This window comes from Bos indicus, chromosome 27 (genome assembly GCF_029378745.1).
Source record: "Bos indicus isolate NIAB-ARS_2022 breed Sahiwal x Tharparkar chromosome 27, NIAB-ARS_B.indTharparkar_mat_pri_1.0, whole genome shotgun sequence".
Taxonomy (NCBI): Eukaryota; Metazoa; Chordata; class Mammalia; order Artiodactyla; family Bovidae; genus Bos; species Bos indicus.
Window position 1 is genome coordinate 34,000,047 of NC_091786.1, and position 24,672 is coordinate 34,024,718.

A 24,672-nucleotide genomic window follows, 5' to 3' on the forward strand; every position below is an offset into this window, starting at 1 on the left:
CATGGCCGGTAGACATGGGGAAGGGTGGGGTCTGGAGGAGTGGAGGCAAGTGTAGGGGGGTGGGAAGTGGGAAGGCCCCTGCCTTTGCTAATAGGGGAGACTAGGGCAGAAGTACAAAGCTAGGAGAGACTCAGAAGGTGACTCCAGAGGTCTTCCCTCCATCTTTGGGAGGTGTGGGATTGATGGTGAAGAAATCAGGAAATGAAGACCAAATGTTGCCAGAAGGGACAGGGCCGCTGGGCTAGAGACACTGTCCTCTCCTGTCTCAGCCTCACCCTTCCCCTCAACTGATCTCCAGCCTGTGGGGGAAGAACACAGAGGACAGGGCTCCCGTGAGAGAGACCAACCGTAAATGTTTAGAATGTCTCAATGGCAAGGAGAGATTGGGAGAGAAGTTACGTAACAAAAGAGTTTTTCTTTGATTGTCCTCAGGTCCCAATGTTGTATGGAAAAGTGGAGCTTCTGTGTTCCTACCTGCCGGGTTAAATCATTGTCCAGATTTTCTCAGACTTGGTCGCATCGTCCCCTCATCCTCTTTTTCTTCTGTTCTATTACTTCAGTTATTTTTAAAACAAATTCCAGATAGCATGTCACAGATGTTTCAGTAAGCATCTTAAAGATGTGTGGACGTGTTCCTATGTAGCTGACATCGTATTGTTATTAATAAAGATACAGATATCATTATTAATAGCATTGCTTTTAATTTACAAAAGATACACTTCAAGTTTTTATTTAATCTTTTTTGGGTTTATCTTCTTTTGAGAGAAAAAGATAATCAGCTTCTATCTAAAAATTTAGAATAAAATATGCTAAGGCTCAAAGATGAAAGTGTGTAGAAGGGAGATACCTTTCAGTTGTGTAGCATCCAGTGTGACTTTGAAGGTAATGACATGAACGTCATCACTTGAGTTATGTCCTGTATTTGTTGCAGCTTAGATCTCTCTATGCTCACTTACTCACTTCCTACTCAGCTTCTCTGCTTCAGGGTCCCAGACAGCTCTCAGTGTCCAGGGGCCGACCTCGAGCCCCTGTCCAACAGCCCCAAGCTCCTTGGCTGGTACCCCCGAGTCTCACTGAGTAGTGGCAGCATCCCGTTTCACGAGCTGAAAACGTACATGCTGTCTTTGATGCCTCCTCCTCCTTCAGCTCTACATCCAGCGCCTTACAACCTTCTCCGTCTCACCTCATTTTCTCAGTTGCTCTGCACGTCTCTTCCCTTCCATTAGCACCGCCCTAATCAAAGCCCCAGAATAACACACTAGTGGTTCTGTTTGTTCCTTTTCTGACCTCCTTCCAGCCCTTCCCTGCATTTCAGCTAGAGCTGTTGAGAACATAAATCTGATTTATAAGTAAATCTGCTTAAACACTCTCTGTGGCTCATGTAAAATAAGTAGTCACTTTCTGTACTTTGAGATAATAAAGATTTTATTTTTTTCAACAGACTGATGCTAGAGTATGAACAGGCATGCCCAAACCCAGCCTGGCTTCTAACCAAGACTGTCACATGTAGATTTTTGCAGCCCCGGGTTTTTGATGGCATGTTTTCACTGTTACTTGTCTACCTACCTCCCATCAGCACAGAGAAACAATAACACCCTCATCACAGCTCAAATATGTAGAAAAAGAATAGAGAATCTATATGCTCGCAAGTTAAATTGTCAGTACACTTTAAAATATTTTTGTTAAAATTCTGTGTGTAAGGCAGTTGAGTTTTAAAATTTTTTATTTTGCAAGATTTCAAGCATATACGATAGAGGAAACAGTACAATGAAAACTCCAATTTACCCAGCCCTGGATTCAACAGTTACCAAGATTTTGCCACATTGGCTTTGTCTTTTAAAAGAAAATCCTTTTGAAGTATGTTCAATCCTAGATACCACGCATTGAGAGCTTTATTAAAAATTCCAGCACTGGGGACTTCCCTGGTGGTCCAGTGGCGAAGACTCTGCACTCCCAGTGCAGGGGTCCCAGGTTCAATCCCTGGTCAAGGAACTAGATCCCACTTGCTGCAACTAAGAGTTTGCATGTCACAACTAAGACCCGATTTAGCCAATAAAAGTAAATTTTTTTTTTAAAAATTCCAGCGTTCAGTTCAGTTCAGTTCAGTTGCTCAGTCATGTCTGACTCTTTGCGACCCCATGAACTGCAGCATGCCAGGCCTCCCTGTCCATCACCAACTCCTGGAGTTCACTCAGACTCACATCCATCGAGTCAGTGATGCCATCCAGCCATCTCATCCTCTGTCGTCCCCTTCTCCTCCTGCCCCCAATCCCTCCCAGCATCAGAGTCTTTTCCAATGAGTCAACTCTTCACATGAGGTGGCCAAAGTACTGGAGTTTCAGCTTTAGCATCAGTCCTTCCAATGAACACCCAGGACTGATCTCCTTTAGGATGGACTGGTTGAATCTCCTTGCAGTCCAGGGGACTCTCAAGAGTCTTCTCCAACACCACAGTTCAAAAGCATCAATTCTTTGGTGCTCAGCCTTCTTCACAGTCCAACTCTCACACCCATACATGACCACAGGAAAAACCATAGCCTTGACCAGCATTAATAACAGTTAAATATATCTTTAAGAACAAGACATATTGAACATTAGTAGAATATCTGAAGTATCTGTGCAGAAAAGTTTGTAAATGTACTGCCCAGTTGCAACCATAAAGGAATCATGTAAAAAGATGTGTGAGTGCTTTCAAAACCTCTCCCAGTGATACTCAGCTCTTTGATCCTGGATTATGATTAGGAAGTATGACTAGATGGTCATTTCTGAGTTTTTGTTAAATCATGAGATACTATGATAATAACCAGTTTACTCAGTTTTTGCTGCTATTCTATTGTCACTTCAGATACCTAAGTCAGGAAAGCACTATCTTAATTTGTGCTTTTAAGAAATACCCTCATTTACACAACTTGTTGGTAGCAGTGTTTCTCCTTCAGTTCAGTTCAGTTCAGTTGCTCAGCCGTGTCCTATTCTTTGTGACCCCATGAATCGCAGCACGCCAGGTCTCCCTGTCCATCACCAACTCCCGGAGTTTACCCAAACTCATATCCATCTAGTTGGTGATGCCATCCAGCCATCTCAACCTCTGTTGTCCCCTTCTCCTCCTGCCCCCAATCCCTCCCAGCATCAGGGTCTTTTCCAGTGAGTCAACTCTTCACATGATGTGGCCAAAGTATTGGAGTTTCAGCTTCAGCATCATTCCTTCCAAAGAAATCCCAGGGCTGATCTCCTTTAGGATGGACTGACCCCAATTAAAAAGGATCTTTCATTTTCACAAATGATTTGAGAGAATTCCTGGCCAGCTGAGAGACAAAGCTTCTAAAGAAGTAAAACTTATTGGTTTTATGATTTGTGTCTTAGTAAAATAAGGAGTGTTTGTTCCTGAAACCACTTTGCTATCTCTGCTTTTTCTAATTAGCTTTTTTATTTGCTTCTTTTGGTTTTTACATGTACAGAGAAGTTATTCTGAGCAGACCATGATGAGTGTTTCATTTAATTTTAAAACAGTCCAGTTATTTAAATTCTATCCTGGGGAAGAAGGAATTCTTATTTTTAACTTCCAGAGATTAAAATCCATTTGCTGCATAAAATCCAGACCCTGAACCTCTCAGGCAGTGCCTGGGAACCATGTCCGTGCCAGATGAGATCCCTGTTTGTGAGCTGTCAGGGTCCAAAGCTTCTTCCAAGCCAGTTGTTTAAACCTGTGGAATTTCAGCATCATTTTAATATGCTTTGCAGAGGGCCCATGATCTACTTCACCTTTTCTTAAATAGCTCTGATGGGTATAATTGTTATTTGTATAACTTTTTTTTTTTTTTTGGCCGAAGTGCATAGCATGGGGTATCTTTAGTTCCAGGGACTGAACCATGTGCCCTGCTGTGGAAGTGTATAGTCTTAGCCACCAAACGCCAAGGAAGTCCTAGTAAATTATTATCATCATGACTTGGGTAATACACAGGCACCCTTTAGAGCGTAGCACCAGTGTCCCCTTTCAGGCCTCACCACCATCCATACAGAACCTTAGGGATGCTTGTAAAAGCAAAATGGGGAGAGCCTGCCATCTGTCTGTGTGGCTTCAGCTAGTAGAGAAGATTCACTAATGCCGGAAAGGTCATTTGTTGACCCACAGCTTTTGTGTTTTGTTTCAGACTCACAAGAAGAGGAGGAAGAGCTGGTGGCTGAAGTGGTTGGAAGCTGTTCATCTGCGGCTGCTTCTCGACCCTCAGGGCAGGAGGCAGCGCCGCCCGCTGGCGGGTCTCGCCCAGTCAAGGATTTCAGAGAAGAGCCCGAACATGACGCGAGCAAGATCTCCGTCGTGAGGCCGTTTTCCATAGAATCCAGGAACTGCGGGGACGTCCCCGTGGCGCCCGGCACAGCCGCGCTCCTCGGCCCGGCCGTGGGCGTGCAAGACAACGAGGCCATGACCGCGGGCGCTGCCTTGGAAGCCGACCCCGGGGCGGGCAGCCCTCGTCCAGAGCCCGGGGCCGGCCGGAGCCGCTTGCGGAAGCCACGGCCCGTGCCCCTGCGGAAGAAGGCGCTGGGCAGCGAGCTCTCGGAAGCGACCCCTGCCCCGGAGGATATGTGTCCTGTCGGGGAGGATGGGAAGGCCGGGAGCCAGAAATGTGCCCCTGAGATGATGGAAACACCAGGCGGAGATGCCCACGACTCCGGGGCCGAGCAGCCGGAGGATGCGAGGAGCCCCCCACTGCAATGCGAATTCGATTTCGCCGAAGACACGGAGACCGTGGAGTCCAGGAGAGCCCTCCCGAGGAAGCCTGGCCGGAAACCGGGCAGCAGAGTCATGCCGCAGGTTCATGGCGCCAAGGCGCCACCGGAGCCGGGCCCTGGGGCGAGCCCCACCCTGCGGCCCCGCGGCGGCCCGCTGGCGCGGCAGCACTCGCCCCCGCTCTCCGCCCAGGGCTCCTACCGCTTTGACCCGGACCTCTTTGACGAGTCCTCGGATCCCTTTAAACCCAGTATGACTTTCGCCAGCGGTGACTTTGATTCTCCCGCCGGTAATCAAGTTAATGAAATCTTAGAATCACCCAAGAAGGCCAAGTCACGTTTAATAACGTGAGTGGGGCCGGGCGTGGGCGTTGTGTTCTGTGTCCTCTCTGAGAGTCTGGCCACTGCTTTTGGTTTGCGGGGAGGCCCCCCGGGGCAGACACACAGCTTGTAGCCTCTGACGCAGCCTTCACTGTTGTGCCTGACTCTGCTGTGGAATCAGAGATGCCAGAGGTCTCCTTTTTAGATGTCTGCCTTGCTTCCGAATCCTCAGCTTATTCTGCTGAGTTCTTTCCCCCCTAACCTTGGATATGTTTTTTCCTGCTTTTAAAAAGAAAAAAAAAAAAAGAATATCATGAGCTAGGCAGGTAGAGATCTGATGGTTTTCAGAAATCCTGTCTGAGCTGCGGGGTGTCATAGACAGAACTCAAGGATCAGTGCCAGCCACCCTCTGCAGATTCTCTGGATGAAACAAAGCTCCCAGGCCTGCAGGTTGCCCGTGTAGTGTCAGTAACGTGGGGGAAGGGGCGTATAGAAGTCTTTTCACTTGAACAGAAAGCTGTGATTCCTATTGAAAACAAACCTACCACTCAGAGTTACTGTGAATTCTTATGTCTCCTGGTCAGACTTCTGGCTCTTATCAGTAAGGAAGTGAGTTTCCAAAAAGAATCAAGAATCTTTTAACCAGTTGCCTGAATCTGACTCACATCTTCAGCAGCCTCAGAATATCCCCACCAGGTCTGAAGGGAATGAAAGGTCATCTGTCATTCTTGCTCTGTTCTTTCATTGTTAAGTGGTTGCTGAGCCAGACGGGCAGTTACACAGTTGCCAAAAAATATTACTAATCAGGTGTCCTCAGGGTGCTGTTCTGTGGCTCAGGTTAGTTACCTGTATCTGGTTACCTGTGGCCTGGGGGATGCGATGGCCAGGTCTTTGCCTAGGTGCTTTCTAATATGGGGTCCTCTAAATATCAGTGACCCTACCTCTCAGGGTTGATAAGGGCTCATTGGGAGCCTCTCTTTCAGTTGCTTATTGAAGGTGTGTAGCCCGTGCATTCATGTGGCATAAAACTAAATCCAAAGGGAGGAAGGTTTATCCTACATCTTATTTTCGGTAGCAAGAAGTACCTACCCTCTCCCAGCCATACTTCCCTCACTTGCTAGCGTTTTCCTCCCAATCTGTTTTTGATGAATGAACTTCTTGGTCTAAAATACCTTATGTATTAAAAAAAAAAAAAAACTCTTACGCAACCAAGACTCTTGTCTCCTTCTTTCCACAGGAGAAAGATGCTCGACCTGTTGTGTAACTCTGGGGTTTTATTTAGCAAATTCCATTATTGTAGAAAAGAGTGGAAGTAAAGAGGTAGAAGTAGGTAGCACCTAGCAGAGTTTGAAGTTCTGATAACAGGGTCCTTGTGTGACTTCTTAAAAGATGATACGGCTGACATCTCAGGTTCTTCTCCTGTAATATAGAGACATCCAGTATAAAGACAGTTTAATGCGTGCTAAAGTTTCTTTACTAATCTTTTTTTTTTCTAACTTAAAAATTTTTTTTTATTTCAAATAATATTTAAATCTTGGCCAAGTCTATCAAAATCTTACTGACTTTGCAGATAGAAGAAGACAAACATCATATGATATCACTTAGTATGTGAAATCTGAAAAAATGATACAAATGAATTTATTTACAAAACAGGTGTAGACCGACAGACATAGAAAACAATCTTCCACAGAGGAAAGGTAGGGGGACAGGGATAAATTAGAAGTTTGGGATTAACAGATACATACTCCTATATATAAAACAAACAGCAAAGACCTAATGTATAGCACAGGGAAATAAAGTCACTGTTGTATAATAAAAATGAAATAAAAAATAAAACAGATCATCCTATGATTGGGATTTTGTCAGGCAAATAAGATAAATTAGGTAAAGTCACTTTGAGTTTCTTAGTGATAGACACTGACAGGTTTAAGGAGATATATTTTCAATTATATTTTTATTCATGCATTGATTGTCTTTAATCTGGATGACTAGACATTTAAGAGTAAACATGCTCAGCAGTAATGTTATTTTTTTAACATTTACAATTATTTGATAGTTTACTTTTCATCCTTAAATTTGACTGCGTGGCATTTCTGAGTGTTTCCACCACTCTCTTCCTCCTGAGAGTCATTCACTCACTAGTGGTCATATTGACGAATCTGACATTTATAATTTCTGTCTCATCTCATAGAACTTTGCAGCCTTTACGTCTGCCAGACTAGAGATAAATATTCCAGGCTTTACATGATTTTTTTCTTCATCTGTCTGTCTCTTTCCCGTCTCTAATTTTGTTGGTGCATCAGGACTACTGAACAAGTGAAATTTCTCTGTTTTCTGTTGTAAGTACTCCTGCTGTTTCTGGCTCCCCTGGGATCCTTGGCAGTTCCTCCCCCACCCTTCCTGGACCATCTCCTCCACAGCATGTTGGCTTCCCTTTCTGAGTTGAATCTTCTGATGACTTTTCCATTTCATTTGCCACTTCATGAGTCAGCTTAGCCTTGCCATCTGTACTCAAAGGCTTGGAGACAGGCCCTCCCACCTTAGGTGCGAGAGCTTGCGTCCCTGGCTTGGCACGCCCCGTGTGGCGCTGTGATGCTGTGTGCTGGCTTGGCCGCCTGGTCATCCCCGCGGTGGTTTGAGGAGCTGCTGTGCTGTTTAGTGTCAGGAACAGTTGACTTTTTTGATAGGATAAGGCTGCCGCCTTGGAGCACAAGGGATACATTTTCCTGAGTCAGCTCAGCTTGAGTTTGGTAGCAGGGTGACACTCAGGCATTAGGAAAGAAAATCAGGCACTGACGAGGTAGAGGGTCCATATTCTGGTACCATGTATGCTGGTCTTTGTTTTTGTCCCACGAGACGAGAAGAACTTGCAATTTGGTGATGGGGGGCGGGGTCAGAGTGGTGGTATTGGAAGTTTTAGGTTCATTAAGACAGAACAAAATCTGGACTAGTCTTCAGATCACAAATCACATGCAAGTTTAAACATAGCAGGCGGTGTGAGTGTCCCCAGTTCTGGCCATGATGTTCATTTTCTATCTTACTACTGAATAGGAGTGGTAACAGATTGCTCAGATATTTTTATCTTCATATTTTCTGTTACCCACGGCCCTCTGTGAGCACACAGGTCCGGACTTCTGTGGCTTTTAGCACAATAAAGAATTTTTAAAGAATGTGGTCCGGCGTGGTAATTTTTCTGGTGACTGTCAAAGCCAGGTGAGCGCGGATCACGTGACCCGCCGTCTCCAGGTGCTGGGGCTGCTCTTGGGAATGCTGTTGCAGTTAAAAACCATAGGGGCCCGAGAGTCGGTGTTTAGCATCCCGCAGAAACAAGCGAGGGGATCACTGAATTACAGTTTTCGCTTGCCCTGTCTCTCGGGAGAGGATTCAGAGGCGGGAAGGTGTTCCCGTCTCTGATGTGTGGCGGTGTGACTCGTGTGGGGCTGTGCGCTTTGGCTGGTTTCTGCACACACCGCTATCTGCTCCATCTCACGGCTTGGGAGCTTGTCTGTGTGATGCCAAACCAGCCTGGCGTTCTGTTTGTTTTTCCCCAGGAGTGGCTGTAAGGTGAAGAAATATGAAGCCCAGTCTCTTGCTTTGGATGGGTGTTCTCAGGTAAGTCTGTCCCTTTCATCAGCTTATCTCTTAGACCAGTGTTCCCCATGAGGGTGGTGGCTAACGAAGATTTTTCCAGTGGGATCTGAGTACTCCGCTTTAAGGAAGCCAGTTCCCAGTCCCTTGACTTCCTAAGTGGATCTGAGAAAGGGCCCTATAAGACAAAGGAACCCTGTTCCTTCACAGTTACTTTGTTCCCACTTTTTTGGGGGAAAAGTTCCTTCTCACCCATTCTCTGTCTTATTGCTGTACAGTTGGATATGGAACCTCTGAGCACCAAAGAGGGACTTGAAATGTTGGTGTAAGTTTTAAGGTGATTGACTGCAATGACTGGATAATATATTTTTAAAAGTCAGATGGTTTTCCAGTTCATTGCTTTCCACCAAATGGGAGAACCTGAATTGTCAGCTGATAGATGATTAAAAATAACTTTTGACACAGTGATATATGTCACTTATATCTCCATCAAAAAGAAAATTATTGATGATAGAATTTTTTGGTACATAACTTGGAAAGGGGTTCAAAGAATTGAGATGGTTCTGTTATCAAACTTTCTTCTGTTTCACTTATTTATTTTAGTAAGGCTTCCGGCTTCTAATTGATTATAAAAATGGAAAACAGGAATAAAATTGATGCTGACCTTTGTTTCATTCTAGCAGTAAATATTTATCCTTGACTATATGAATTAATTGGGAAACACAAATAAAACCCCCCCAAACCCAGACCCATTTGATTGCAGTGAGGTGCTTTTTTTTCCTTTTTAAAATTTTATTTCAGTATAACCATTACAGAAATATATTCATTGATTAATAGAATGCATTTTAAGTTCAACTTACACAGGACCAAAAACTTGGTACATAGTTTAAGATTAAAGAAAAAGAGATTTGCAATTTGATTTTTCATCTATTACAAATGTATGAACTATCCACTTTCAAATGCTGCTAAAGAGCAGGCAAAAAGAACCATGAAAAATTGACCTTTTGTTTGTTTGCCTTTGTTTTTAAACTTCTTATTTTAGATTAGATTAAGCCAGTTGACAGTGTTGTGATAGTTTCAGGTGGACAGCAGAGGAACTCAGCCATCCGTATTACATGCATCCATTCTTCCCCAAACTCCCCTCCCATCCGTGCTGCCACATAACAATGAGCAGAGTTCCCTGTGCTATATAGTAGGATAATTTGAAAATTATCCACATGAAAAATTTACCGTGGACTTACTTCAGAAAAATAACACATATTACTTTGTAAAATTACTTTTAAAATTGGTGCAACAAAATGTTATAATTTCCATTTTTTAAAAATTTACTTTTGTGTTTGACTGTATTTACCAAACACTAATATTTTTAGAATAAATTGTGCATTTGTAAATGAAATAACTCTCCAGAAGAAAAAAAATGTTGACACTTAAAGACTTAGGCTTGTAGAAAAAAATTTTTTTAAATAAATATAATAGCAGAACTTTAAAAGACTTTCAGGCATGCAAATACATTTCTTTGGGATAATTTCTTAATGGAAGTAGAGAGGAAATACAAATTTAGAGAGGAAAAGGAATGATGTAAATTTCTGACCATTAAGAGCATATTTATGTTCAATTTTAAATAGATGATAAAGTATCGGATCACTAGAGTAACTAAATTGAATTAATAAGCAAATCAATATTTAAAATAGAACAAAAATTTTTTCCTTTATTTTGTATTTGTATGAGAGGATAGATGTTCTCTGAACTTACTGTAATAATTTCATGATGTGTGTAAGGTCATTATGCTGTACATCTTCAAGTTATATAGTACTGTATGTCAGTTATATCTGACTAAAACTGGAAGGAAAGATAAATAAGCAAATAATATATAGCAGATATTATATCCTTTGGGACTGTTTAAACTCATACTTAAAGGTTTTAGATAACACCTGGAAATACAATGGATTACATAAAATTTCCCAAGAAATTTAGTAACTATTGGAGCAAAAAATATGAAAACCACTGCCTTGGGCCACTTAAACTTCTTATAATTTAGGCTAGAAAAACCTAATTTTTCAAACCCTGAAGTTGAATCACAGAGGGTAAGCCCTAGAAAATACACCTTCCATGGTTCAGAGGCTGCAGCTTCTTCCTTGGTTGGTACCAGGTCCGTGGAGAGCATCTTGTAGAATGGTGGCTGCTTCGCCGTTCCTGACACGTTAGTTTCCCTCCTAAATGTAGCATCACCTCTGTTGCCTTTCCCAGGATGAAGGATCAGTGATCTCCCAGATCTCAGACATTTCTAACAGGGACGGTCATGCTACTGATGAGGAGAAGCTGGCGTCCACATCATCGGTTCAGAAACCCACTGGGGCCGAGGGGAAAGGTGAGCCAGAGGACGACCTGGAGTACTTTGAATGTTCCAATGTTCCCGTGTCTGCCATAAATCATGCGTTTTCATCCTCAGAAGCAGGTACGGAAGCAAATCTTCATCTTTCTTACATACATAAGCATAAAAATGCCTGGAAGCCTAGAGCAAGGAGGCAGCTTAGAGCGATTGGAGAACCGGGCCCCCTGAAGGATAGGTTAGACTGCTGGTCTGTGCTTTGCTTCTTTGCCTGGAGAGGAGACACCAAGGGGCATCCGTGGAATGCCAGGCAACATGTGGATAAGTGTGACAGAGTGTGCGGAGACGCCCGTGTGTGAGACTGCTTGATTTCTTTAAATTATTTCAGTCTGGCCACAGCTTCCAGTGTAGTGATTTGCAACCATGTTGTGATTTTTGAGTTCCTTGTTTCATGTATAGACATAGTAGTAACTAACAGATATAGTTACTTCCACATGTAGGCACAGGTTAGAGGGCTTTATGCATAGTAACTCATGTCTCCTCACTAGATAGTGTTCTTTTAAAAAATTGCAGTTGATTTACAATGCTGTGTTGCCTCCAGATATACAACAAAGTGACTCAATTATATATATATGTAATATATATGTGTGTGTATATTTATTTTTCAGATTCTTTTCCAATATAGGTTATTACAAGACATTGAATATAGTTCCCTGTGCCATATAGTAGGTCCTTATTGTTTATCTGTTTTATATCAGGCAGCACAGGTAGTTCCCTGTGCTGAAGCTTCTTGCTGTTTTCCACTTTAGAATATTCTAGATTCGAGGCCCTTTGCCAGGTCCCAGATTGTATCTGTGGCCTTAACCTTGATTTGTAAAGTGCTTGGCACCATGTTCCTGACTTCATTAACCATTATTGGAAACTTAGTGTCTTCAGCAACGTAATTTAATGTGGGGCTTTTATACTCAGATTTTAAAAGATCATCATCTATCAAATCAGAGAAGCAGGTGGAAATCTGTACTTTGCAAGAGTTATCTCCCCAGCCACCTCCACCCCCACCCCTATCCAGGTCTCAGTTTCCCGTCTGTAAAATAAGCACTCCAAGGACTGTTCCAGATTTCTTCCCAGGCCTCTTTCTGCTTTGACATTTTCCACAAAGACCCTTTTTGCCTTTTCCCCTTGTGCCCCTTTACCTGTTACTCAGGCTCACCCCGAGGACTCATGCCTACGCTTATTTCTTAGGTATGAAATACTCTTCTGCACCCTCACCCTGTAGAAATTCTGCCCTTCCTTGCAGGTCTGTCTCAGAAAAGTCAGTTGGTTCCCACTGCATTTCTTCTTCTGTTCCCGTTCCCTGTAGTAGTTACAGAAGGTCATCTTCGATAACTCTTTGAGGTTAAGAACTGTGAATGATTCATCTTCAAGTTTTCCCTGGTGTAGGGGCCTTGTCCGTATCTGTTGAATTACGCCCTTCCTCACTAGGAGGAGATTGCTTTGGCAGAAGCTTACAGAGCTGGGGTTCTGCTAATAGAACAGCTACTCCTGTTAACCCTGTTGATGACTGAGTAGTGAGCAGAGGCCCGGTGGCATGGGGTGGGAGGGTGTGAGTGTACAGTGCTTGAGCTGTTCCCAGGGGTCACCTTTGGGCTGGGTCCTGATGGATACATAGGCAGAGGTGCCCCAGGGAATCTCTCACAGGGATGGGAAGGAACCTGCTGCACGGCTAAAATGCCCAGCAGTTTTCCATGAGTCCTGGGCAAGTGGGAACTCGAGGCAGGGTTGTCTTGAGGAATTAGGGCTTTTGAGTATCGAGTTTTTAAGTGGAATACCAATGGTCCCATTTGTGTTCTGAATAATTCACTCTTGACAGTGCCCTAAAATAATAATTTGTGATTGTAGGTGGAGGATTGTAGCTTTAGCGTTCTGTGTGTTTTTCCATATTTAAAATTCTTCGGCAGATGCGTATACCTTTAATTAGAAAAAGCATAGTGTTGGTTTTTTGTAAATGTTGACTCCCGTGGTAGAGTGAGAATGAGGAAACCAGCTTGAAGGGTGTGGAGAGGATATTGCGTTTCCAGGCATCAAAATTTAGAGCTTTTTTTAAAATTTGATCTGCTACATTAATTCCATTGAGGGTACCCTTCAGGGCTGGAATTTAGATTCTCTCCTCAATTTGGTAATAAATACTTTTCAGTGTTACGGTTTCCTTTTTGCCAAATGATCCTGTGGTTAGTATAGCTCATTTGCAAAACTCTTAATGGACACAAGGGGGCAGTCTTGCCGTCCTCTCCACTTGAGGACACGATTCTGCCCGTGGCCGACTGGCCCCGAGTGCCTCTTTCCCTCTGGGCGTTCTGGACTTTGAACACAGCACAGGGGTCAACAGAATGCAGTGTGCCTTTAAGGGTCTTGAGATACTGGGGTTCAGGGGTCCACAGATGTCCTTCCAGGCCTACACTGGGGTTTCCTGGAGTCTCTCAGTGGGAAGGAAGGGCACCCACCTCTCGGGATGACTATAAAAATGACCCTCTGTGTTTTAGGCTCCGAGAAGGATCCATGTCAGAAGATGGAGAAGGATGGATCCACTGTGCCCGTGAGTTCCCAGGCTCATGGGGGTGCAGGGTGGGCATGGGAGCTTTCAGTCTTTGTTTTGAAGCCCATGTAAACTCAGTAGTTAAATTCTCGTCGGTGTTTGGTGATGGGCACGAAATAGAAATAAAGCTCAGTTCCTTCAGCTGGGGAGCTTAGCGCCTGTCTGAGGTGTCTTGAGCGAGACCACCAGCACTCAGACGGTAGCTGAATGTCCCCAGATGTCCCCCAGGTGTAAAGTACAGCCAGCATTTGAAGCCGAAGTACCAAAAAGAAAGGAAAATGAAATGCCGATAGCTTTTTATATTGATGACATGTTGACATTTTGGATCTGTTGTGTTAATGAAACTATATTATTAAAATTAATTTCACCTATTTCCTTTTACTCTCTAAATGCGGCTTCTGAGAATTTTTAACTTACACATGGCTTCTGTTATTTTCCTGGCCACAGGTACAAGGTGGAAATGGTTCCCCTGTGGTGAATATTGCACAGGGTGCGTCCCCAGGGCTGACCCACTGTATGGCAGGTGTCAGGAAGGCTGGATTTGAGCTAACTGAGCTAAAAACAGTTTTTTTTAACTTTTAGGCTTACGAAAATAGTTCAGAGAACTCCTATACCTCCTATACCCATCCATGCTCCTCAAACATCAACCTTTTCTGTGACCACAGGACAGTTATCAGAATTCATTAACACTGGTGCAGTATTGCTATCCCTTCTGTAAACCGTATTCAGGTCTTATTAGCTGCCCCGATAATGTCCTTTTTCTGGTGCAGAATCCAGGGCAGGACCCCACAAGGCATTTGTTCCCGTGTTCTCAGTCTCCTTTAATCTCCTTTCATAGCTCCCACTCTGTCTCTGTCCTCCCCGACCTTGACTCTTTTGAAGAGTGCTGGTCAGTTGTTTTGTCAACTTTCTTGCGATTTGGGCTTGTCTAGTGTTTCCTCCTGATTGGAGGAGGAAATGGCAACCCACTCCAGTGTTCTTGCCTGGAGAATCCCAGGGACGGTGGGGCCTGGTGGGCTGCCGTCTGTGGGGTCGCACAGAGTCGGACACGACTGAAGTGACTTAGCAGCAGCAGCAGTGTTTTCCTCCTGAGGAAATTCAGTTCATGCATTTTTATCTCAAGTGCGTCAGAAGTGGCCTTGTGGCTATCAGTGTGTCCATGTATCCGTTATTGGTACAATTAACTTTGATTAAGTGTAAATCCACCCACTTTTGTCAAACCCGTGGCCACCACCAGCCTTTTAAAATATGGTGGCAGTTTCCTAACAAACTTCCCTCTTCCAAGGGTTTTTCTGTCCTCCTTTTCCGTAAGCTGGAGTTGTTCCCTTTTGCTTAAACTGTTTCATTGGCTTTCCTTGTCTCTAGGCTCAGCTCAGACTCAACTGCTGCTGACTTGGTTTTCTGCACGAACCCTGCCTCCTTCCCACATCACATACGTGCCTAAGCAGACGGGGTTTCGTTCAGTTCTGTGGACCTGCCCCTTGACTCTCTTTGGCTTCCTCCTTGGCTTCCTCCATGAGGTGGGGCCATGACTGTGCTCACTGTTGTATCCCAGCCTGGACCACAGTGAACACTGCTGAACATAGGAGCCAGTATACCAGGAGTACAGGGAGAGCTGAATCGTACAAGTTCAGTGTTAGACGTGTGGCCTTGAGACGTCTGTGTGACCAGTTCTTGGTTCACATTTCCTGTAGGCCGTAAGAAGCACTCAGCACGAGCTCAGGAAAAGTGTGGCTTGGCTTTAATAGATCTGAGGGGCCTTAAGATGGTTGAAGCTGAAGGAGTAGGTGACGTTGTCATGGAAACATTCTTTACCTTGATCCACAGTAAAACTGCATGTTTACATCTTTTTTTGGCCACTCCAGTAGGCTTGCAGGATTTTAGTTCCCTGACCAGTGATTGAACCTGGGTCCCCGGCAACGACAGCATCGAGTCCTCACCGCTGGACGGCCGGGAATTCCCATGTTTTGTATCTTAACTAATAGATACATAGGAAACTGTCTCCACATCCATTTGTATTTTTACAAAACAAATTGCACAAGACAGTTTCCATGTTTCTACCAGTGGTTCATTCTGATTTTTTTTTTATTCCATTACAATTTTTTAATGCACATTGTTTGCTCCAGGAACTGTTTTCATGGCTCACTGTTGGGCTGTGACCCACGTGTTTCCCTGGAGGGTGCAGAGTGTGTGACGTGGGGCGGGGGAGGGGCCTGTGGACACCAGGCAGGAGGAGGACACGCACGCTGGGGTCAGGGTCGTCACAAAGGACAGTTGTTTCTCGACAGAAGCACTCCTCTGGGATTTGAGGGGGTTTCTCTGCAGCGCCCCCTGCAAAGAGCACATCCTGGGTCATGATTTTTGAATAGTAATCCCAGCTGAACTGGCTGAAATTAATCTGCTTCCTTAGGATGTTTAATAAACACTGCATAAAGAACTTGCGATGTTCAAAACGCCACATAAGAAACCTGTTCAGGGCTTCCCTGGCTTCCCTGGCGGTCCAGTGGTCCACCCAGGTGCTCGCTTCCGCAGCACAAATACAAAAAAAAAAAAAAGAATCCCCCCGGGAGCAACTAAGCCCGTGTGCCATGCTACTGAGCCCCCACGCCTAGAGCCCATGCTCCGCAACAAGAGAAGTCACCGCAGTGAGAAGCCCATCCTCTGCAACGAAGAGTGGTCCCCACTCTCTGCAGCTTGAGAAAGCCTGCTCACAGCAACAAAGACCCAGGGCAGCAAAAAGAGATCAGTTAATTAAAAAGAAGAGAGGGAAATCTGTTCAGTCTGGCCTTTGCCTTTGTGAGCCTCTGGGTGTTGCTCCCAAGGGCATTCCTGTTGCATCCTCTGTCCAGCTCTGGGGAACGGTCAGGGTGAAATTACTAAGGCCAGAGGACAGTCGTCTCACTTCTCAGCAGCTGGTCTGCAGCATCTCTCACTTAGGATTGAGTTTATTATTTTTTTCAGAGAAACCTTGAACTTCTCAAACGTTGAGTTCACAGTGTGTCTCTGTTAGAAGGGGCGGGGGGAGGGCGGGCCCTGCTCTGACAGGTTCAAGGACAAATGGGATGAGCCTTACAGATGAGGAACCCAGATTCTCCAGTCGCTAGGACAAGTACAGAGAGTTGCTTTGTAGCATCTGTGCTCACTGTCAACTTGCAGCCAAGACATCCCTGGGCCCCACTGTCTGTAGACAGGTCTTCATGGATCCTCAAGGGTAGATGCTTTGTGGGATGGGGATAAGGACTAGGAGATGTGAAGCAGGACCCTTTCGGAAGGATGTAAGTGATAAATGATCTGATTGGTTTAACATCTTTATTAAACACATACTAGGTTGCCCAGCCCTGGAGGAGATGGCTGGGCCAATTTCTGATGATGGTAGATTCTGTAGGCTTTCTGTATTGTTTGAGAAACATTATGAAGGCCTGAGGAATGTAAAAAAGCTAAATAAATCCTAGAGGACCGGGAAAGGCAGCTAAAATAGGCCACAGCTATAAATTCCTCGTAAGAGCCATTGCATTTTGAGCCACTAGGCTTGTGGCGTGTGGCCAGGGAGAGCCCACGCCTCTGGGTGTGTTCACTCCTGTCTAAGGTCTGTCTGATCTTCCAGCACAGAACGCTGCCCCTTCCAGATAGCTCACCTGTTAGAGCAAAGTCGTTAAACAAGCAGGCAGGCCGAATTCATTTATCCCCTCGCAGATGACTGGGATGCAGAACTCCAGAAGAGACAAATATTTTCCCTACCAAGAAAACTTGGCTTATTTCCCAAATTCTTGCTAACATGAGGGTCATGGAAGGCACAGGGGGCCAGTTTCCCAGAGTTGACTTGACTCAGGGATTCTGAGTTGAATAATGAAAGACAAAAGACTGATGTAAAATGTACTAATTTAAAGTCAGCAGTGTAACAAGAAACCAAAAGTGTAGGCAGTACCCAGTAGGCGAGTTACACAGGGGAAGCAAGACTGCTGCGGGGAGGTTTCTTCGTTTAGTTTCTGTTTTGTTTTGTTTTTTGCTGCGTTGGGTCTTAGTTGTGTCACGTGGGATCTTTCATTTTGGTGCTTGGACTCTAGCTGTGACTCGAGGGCTCAGTAGTTGCAGCTTGAAGGCTTAGTTGATCTGTGGCATGTGGGATCTTAGTTCCCTGACCAGGGATCAAACCTGAGTCCCCAGCATTGCCAGGTAGATTCTTAACCACTGGACCTACCAGGGAAGGCCCCGAGGGAAGGTTTCTTGATAAGGAGTGCGTGACACAAGAGGTAAGGGGCTGACTCAGATGTGCAGTGTGCTAGTGATCAAGTGACACGCTCTCGATTTCCTCATTTTGGGGTCAGGAATCCTGGGGCGGCTTGGCTGGGTGCCTCTGACTTAGGGTCTGTCACCGGCTGCCGTCACGTCTGGGCTCGATTGGGGTGGATCCACTTCCAGGCCCTCTCACATGGCAGAACCTCCCCACGTGGCTTCTCCATAGACCTTCTCACAGCCTGAAGCCTGTTTGTAAACCAGTGACACCCTGTGACGTTTACCATCTTCTGTTCTTATATGACCGTCACTGGGTCCAGCCTAACTCAGGGTGGTGGGAGGCTGCGGAGAACTCATACAGGAGCTGGGGTGACCGGGGACCGTTTTGTTAGAGATTGCAGACCGCAAATGCCTTCTGGCTCTGGTGACGGGTCTCTCCCAAGATAAGAGTTTTTCTGGGGGACCTCGGGCTTCTGTCAGATGGTGGGCCACCCTCCCCCAAATGCTGCTGGAATGGGCACTGCCAGCCTGTGGCTTTTGTGCTTCCCATATCTGTGGCCTCAGCCCAGGGTTTCTGTGTTAGGCCCTCGGCTGATGGCTGTGAAGCTGTATGCAGAAACAGTGTGAGTGTGTCTGAGTGTTTTCTAAAGCGAGAATGAGTCCATAATGACCTTGAAAAGTTTACAAACCCCTTGTCTAAGTTGACCTTGGATTTCCTATTCAAATTTGATTCAAACAAGACACCAGAGAACTGGATCGATTATAATCAGTAACTAATTGGTCAGTCATGCTGACATTTTTTTTTTTCCTGACATTTTAGATTATTAAGATTATTCCAGAATCCTAACCCTAAATGTAATAATTTTTTTAAAAAGAAAAAAAGATTCCCAGGTCACTTTGGCTGGCATTTTGGGTGTTACTGGATCAGATTTTTCTCCGTTTATACAAAAAGTTAACATAGGTGGGAGGAAATAACCCTCAAAAATGCTTTTTAGGAAGAAAAGTGGTACAGATTCCACATTCCTGTGAAAAACAAAATCCTAACAGCACGTGGCTCCCAGGAACGCATGTTTATGGTAAAAAGTCAGGCTGGCACCTCAGAAGGTGACATGTTCGCAAAAGGAGCTAAAACCTCCGGCAGGAAGGCCTGAAATGAGGAACTGCAGCCCAGACCCTCACGCTGTGCCCCTGACAGCACCGCTGGATCTGCATGCCAGTGCTCGGGGCCTCTGCCCTTCCCGACGACCCGGGAGGGTCAGCGTTCACTTATCTTCGCCATTTCTGCCTGCTTAGGCCTGAAAGTCATTTTAGAAACATTTCCATCCAAAGTGGCTAAAGCATAGTACACAGGAGGCAGTATGTAAAAAGGTCGACGCTCATTTTGAAATTTATTTCCATGGACCATGTCATCCCCAGAGATCCCCAGGTTCGCAGGATAGTAACAGCGGGTGTTTTTCTTTCTTCTGCACGTGACTGTCTGGTGACTGACCTCTGAGATAATTACACTTTCTCCTTTTTGAATGAGAAGAAAACTTCTCTAAGTCACCTGTTAAAAGAGAATCTAAGACCTGCCTGATACTCATTAGAATGTTTTTTCCTTTTTTAAAAAAAATTTTTACTTTTTATTTTTGTATTGGGGCATCAGATCAGATCAGAAATCAGTCGCTCAGTCGTGTCTGACTCTTTGCGACCCCATGAATCACAGCACGCCAGGCCTCCGTGTCCATCACCACCTCCCGGAGTTCACTGAGACTCACGTCCATCGAGTCAGTGATGCCATCCAGCCATCTCATCCTCTGTCGTCCCCTTCTCCTCCTGCCCCCAGTCCCTCCCAGCATCAGAGTCTTTTTCAGTGAGTCAACTCTTCGAATGAGGTGGCCAAAGTACTGGAGTTTCAGCTTTAGTATCATTCCTTCCAAAGAAATCCCAGGGCTGATCTCCTTCAGAATGGACTGGTTGGATCTCCTTGCAGTGCAAGGGACCCGAAAGAGTCTTCTCCAACACCACAGTTCAAAAGCATCAATTCTTCGGCACTCAGCCTTCTTCACAGTCCAACTCTCACATCCATACATGACCATAGGAAAAACTATAGCCTTAACTAGACGAACCTTTGTTGGCAAAGTAATGTCTCTGCTTTTGAATATGCTATCTAGGTTGGTCATAACTTTCCTTCCAAGGAGTAAGCGTCTTTTAATTTCATGGCTGCAGTCACCATCTGTAGTGATTTTGGAGCCCAGAAAAATAAAGTCTGACACTGTTTCCCCATCTATTTCCCATGAAGTGGTGGGACCGGATGCCATGATCTTCATTTACTGAATATTGAGCTTTAAGCCAACTTTTTCACTCTCCACTTTCACTTTCATCAAGAGGCTTTTTAGTTCCTCTTCACTTTCTGCCTTAAGGGTGGTGTCATCTGTGTATCTGAGGTTATTGATATTTCTCCCGGCAATCTTGGTTCCAGCTTGTGTTTCTTCCAGCCCAGCATTTCTCATGATGTACTCTGCATATAAGTTAAATAAACAGGGTGACAATATACAGCCTTGACGAACTCCTTTTCCTATTTGGAACCAGTCTGTTGTTCCATGTCCAGTTCTAACTGTTGCTTCCTGACCTGCATACAAATTTCTCAAGAGGCAGGTCAGGTGTTCTGGTATTCCCATCTCTTTCAGAATTTTCCACAGTTTCTTGTGATCCACACAGTCAAAGGCTTTGGCATAGTCAGTAAAGCAGAAATAGATGTTTTGCTGGAACTCTCTTGCTTTTTCCGTGATCCAGCGGATGTTGGCAACTTGATCTCTGGTTCCTCTGCCTTTTCTAAAACCAGCTTGAACATCAGGAAGTTCATGGTTCACATATTGCTGAACCCTGGCTTGGAGAATTTTGAGCATTACTTTACTAGCGTGTGAGATGAGTGCAATTGTGCGGTAGTTTGAGCATTCTTTGGCATTGCCTTTCTTTGGGATTGGAATGAAAACTGACCTTTTCCAGTCCTGTGGTCACTGCTGAGTTTTCCAAATTTGCTGGCATATTGAGTGCAGCACTTTCACAGCATCATCTTTCAGGATTTGGAATAGCTCAACTGGAATTCCATCACCTCCACTAGCTTTGTTCGTAGTGATGCTTTCTAAGGCCCACTTGACTTCACATTCCAGGATGTCTGGCTCTAGGTCAGTGATCACACCATTGTGATTATCTGGGTCGTGAAGATCTTTTTTGTACAGTTCTTCTGTGTATTCTTGCCATCTCTTCTTAATATCGTCTGCTTCTGTTAGGTCCATACCATTTCTGTCCTTTATCGAGCTCATCTTTGCATGAAATTTTCCTTTGGTATCTCTGATTTTCTTGAAGAGATCCCTAGTCTTTCCCATTCTGTTGTTTTCCTCTATTTCTTTGCATTGATCGCTGAAGAAGGCTTTCTTATCTCTTCTTGCTATTCTTTGGAACTCTGCATTCAGATGTTTATATCTTTCCTTTTCTCCTTTGCTTTTCGCTTCTCTTCTTTTCACAGCTATTTGTAAGGCCTCCCCAGACAGCCATTTTGCTTTTTTGCATTTCTTTTCTATGGGAATGGTCTTGATCCCTGTCTCCTGTACAATGTCATGAACCTCATTCCATAGTTCATCAGGCACTCTATCTATCAGATCTAGGCCCTTAAATCTATTTCTCACTTCCACTGTATAATCATAAGGGATTTGATTTAGGTCATACCTGAATGGTCTAGTGGTTTTTCCTACTTTCTTCAATTTAAGTCTGAATTTGGCAATAAGGAGTTCATGGTCTGAGCCACAGTAAGCTCCTGGTCTTGTTTTTGCTGACTGTATAGAGGTTCTCCATCTTTGGCTGCAAAGAATATAATCAGTCTGATTTTGGTGTTGACCATCTGGTGATGTCCATGTATAGAGTCTTCTCTTGTGTTGTTGGAAGAGGGTGTTTGTTATGACCAGTGCATTTTCTTGGCAAAACTCTATTAGTCTTTGCCCTGCTTCATTCCGTATTCCAAGGCCAAATTTGCCTGTTATTCCAGGTGTTTCTTGACTTCCTACTTTTGCATTCCAGTCCCCTATAATGAAAAGGACATCTTTTTTGGGTGTTAGTTCTAAAAGGTCTTGTAGGTTTTCATAGAACCGTTCAACTTCAGCTTCTTCAGCGTTACTGGTTGGGGCATAGACTTGGATTACTGTGATATTGAATGGTTTGCCTTGGAAATGAACAGAGATCATTCTGTCGTTTTTGAGATTGCATCCAAGTATTGCCTTTTGGACTCTTTTGTTGACCATGATGGCCACTCCATTTCTTCTGAGGGATTCCTGCCCGCAGTAGTAGATACAATGGTCATCTGAGTTAAATTCACCCATTCCAGTCCATTTCAGTTTGCTAATTCCTAAAATGTCGACATTCACTCTTGCCATCTCTTGTTTGACCACTTCCAATTTGCCTTGATTCATGGACCTGACATTCCAGGTTCCTATTGTCACGTAGGTGTATGTTCCTTGGTTCTTTGTCTCGTCACAACAAAGATTTGGAGCAACAGACATTAAAGCCCTCGGCACGTCACAGCTCTCAGGTCTTGGACAAACCGTGCTACAGCTCTTAGGCAAATCAGTGTTACAGCTCCATTTTATTTAGAAGATAGCAGGAGAATCCAAGACTCGAAGAGAAGGGAGTGGAGGAGTGCATGGGGAGGGAGAAAGAGAGAGAGAGAGCGTGCGCATGCACGCGGGAGAGAGAGTGTCTGTGAGAAAGCACTTTGGCTCCTCCTTTTATGTTTTTTCCTCCACCTGGGCCTGCCCTATGCAAATTGGGCTTAGCCAGGAGTGCTGTTTGTTCTGTTTGTCCTGCCTGAAGTCTTCACTCTGGTCCTCAGACCTTCCTTGTCTTTTAGCCACCGCCATTTTGGACTCCTTTTCCCTATTCTACCTACCTAACACTATGCAATATTGCTCTTTACAGCATCGGACCTTGCTTCTATCACCAGTCACATCCACAGCTGGGTATTCTTTTTGCTTTGGTTCCATCCCTTCATTCTTTATGGAGTTATTTCTCCACTGATTTCCAGTAGCATATTGGGCACCTACTGACCTGGGGAGTTCCTCTTTCAGTATCCTATCATTTTGCCTTTTCATACTGTTCATGGGGTTCTCAAGGCAAGGATACTGAAGTGGTTTGCCATTCCCTTCTCCAGTGGACCACATTCTGTCAGACCTCTCCACCATGACCCGCCCGTCTTGGGTTGCCCCACGGGCATGGCTTAGTTTCACTGAGTTAGACAAGGCTGTGGTCCTCGTGTGATTAGATTGACTAGTTTTCTGTGAGTACGGTTTCAGTGTGTTTGCCCTCTGATGCCCTCTTGCAACACCTACTGTCTTACTTGGGTTTCTCTTACCTTGGGCGTGGGGTATCTCTTCACGGCTGCTCCAGCAAAGCGCAGCCATTGCTCCTTACCTTGGACGAGGGGTATCTCCTCACTGCCGCCCTTCCTGACCTTCAACATGGGATAGTTCCTCTAGGCCCTCCTCCACCCGCGCAGCCAGGGCTCCTTGGACATGGGGTTGGTCCTCCCGGCCACCGCCCCTGGCCTCAGTCGTGGGGTTGCTCCTCCCCACCGCCGCCCTTGGCCTCGGGCTTAGGGGCGTGGGGTAGCTCCTCCCGCCCGTCGCCCCTGGCCTCAGGCATGGGGCGTGGGGTATCTCCTCCCGGCCGCCGCCCCTAACCTCGGACGCTGGGTAACTCCTCTCGTCACCGCCCCTCACCTCCAACGTGGGGTAACTCCTCTCGTAGGCGCCACTGACTTCGGACGTGGGGTTACTCCTCTTGTCGCCCCCGACCTCGGACGCGGGGTAGCTCCTCTCAGCCGTTCCTGCGCCGTCGCATTCTGGTACTCTTGGCCGCTGCCCCTGACCTCGGACATGGGGTAACTCCTCTTGGCTGCTGCCCTTCGGGCACGGGGTCCTCCCAGCTTCTGCCCCTGACCTCAGACGTGGGGTGGTTCCTCTCGGCCGCGCTTGGCGCGCCCGTCGCAGCCGCCTGCACTTGGCGCGTAGCCAGTTAAAATCTTGTGATAGTTTCAGGTGCACACTGAAGGGACTCAGCCACACCTGCACACGCCTCCATTCTCCCCCAGGGGCTCCTCTGGTGGCTCAGAAGTAAAAAAATCCGCCTGCCAGTGCAGGAGACGAAGGACACTCGGGTTCGATCCCTGGGTCAGGAAGATGCCCTCGAGGAGGGCATGGCAACCCACTCCAGTCAGTATTCTTGCCTGGAGAATCCCACGGACAGAGGAGCCTGGCAGGCTACATTCCACGGGGTTGCAAAGAGTCAAATATGACTGAACAACTCACACACACATTCTCCCCAAACCTTGCTCCCATCCAGGCTGCAACATAACATTGAGCAGAGTTCCCTGTGCTGTGTACAGCATGTCCTTCTTGTTGGGCATCCATTTGTAAATATAGCAGTGTGTACCTGTCCATCCCCAACTCCCTAACCATCCCTTTCCCCTGTCCTTCCCCGTCCCCCCACTCACAACCATAAGGTCATTGTTTAAGAATGGTTTTTTCTTTAGATTGTACTGTAGCTAGATTTGTTGGTTTGTTTTTTTTTGTCTCTTCTTTTTTTTTTTTTAATTTTATTTTATTTTTTAACTTTACAATATTGTATTGGTTTTGCCATATATCAACCATGAATCCGCCACAGGTATACACGTATTCCCCATCCTGAACCCTCCATCCTCCCTCCCCATACCATCCCTCTGGGTCATCCCAGTGCACCAGCCCCAAGCATCTAGTATCGTGCTTCGAACCTGGACTGGCGACTCGTTTCATATATGATATTATACATGTTTCAATGCCATTCTCCCAAATCATCGCACCCTCTTCTCTCCCACA

The 24,672-nt window shown here is 45.3% G+C and overlaps 1 protein-coding gene and 1 non-coding gene across 13 annotated transcripts in view; both read left to right on the forward strand.

Annotated features, from left to right (window-relative positions):
* The window catches only part of TACC1 (transforming acidic coiled-coil containing protein 1), a 130,703-nt gene that overhangs the window by 90,118 nt on the left and 15,913 nt on the right, over positions 1–24,672 (forward strand). For 5 of the 12 annotated variants that reach the window (XM_070781437.1, XM_070781434.1, XM_070781435.1 and 2 more), the window contains 4 exons: positions 4,148–5,072; positions 8,597–8,657; positions 10,881–11,088; positions 13,503–13,555. In XM_070781437.1, the coding sequence (XP_070637538.1) occupies positions 4,420–5,072; positions 8,597–8,657; positions 10,881–11,088; positions 13,503–13,555 (975 nt within the window). In that variant the 5' untranslated portion in view covers positions 4,148–4,419. Of the gene's footprint in view, positions 1–4,147; positions 5,073–7,348; positions 7,385–8,596; positions 8,658–10,880; positions 11,089–13,502; positions 13,556–24,672 lie in introns of all 12 variants that reach the window. The other 7 variants (XM_070781436.1, XM_070781433.1, XM_070781440.1 and 4 more) reach the window with 5 other exon arrangements.
* On the forward strand, positions 1,920–1,992 carry TRNAG-CCC (transfer RNA glycine (anticodon CCC)). Its single transcript has one exon. It is a non-coding gene; the product is annotated as a tRNA-Gly (tRNA).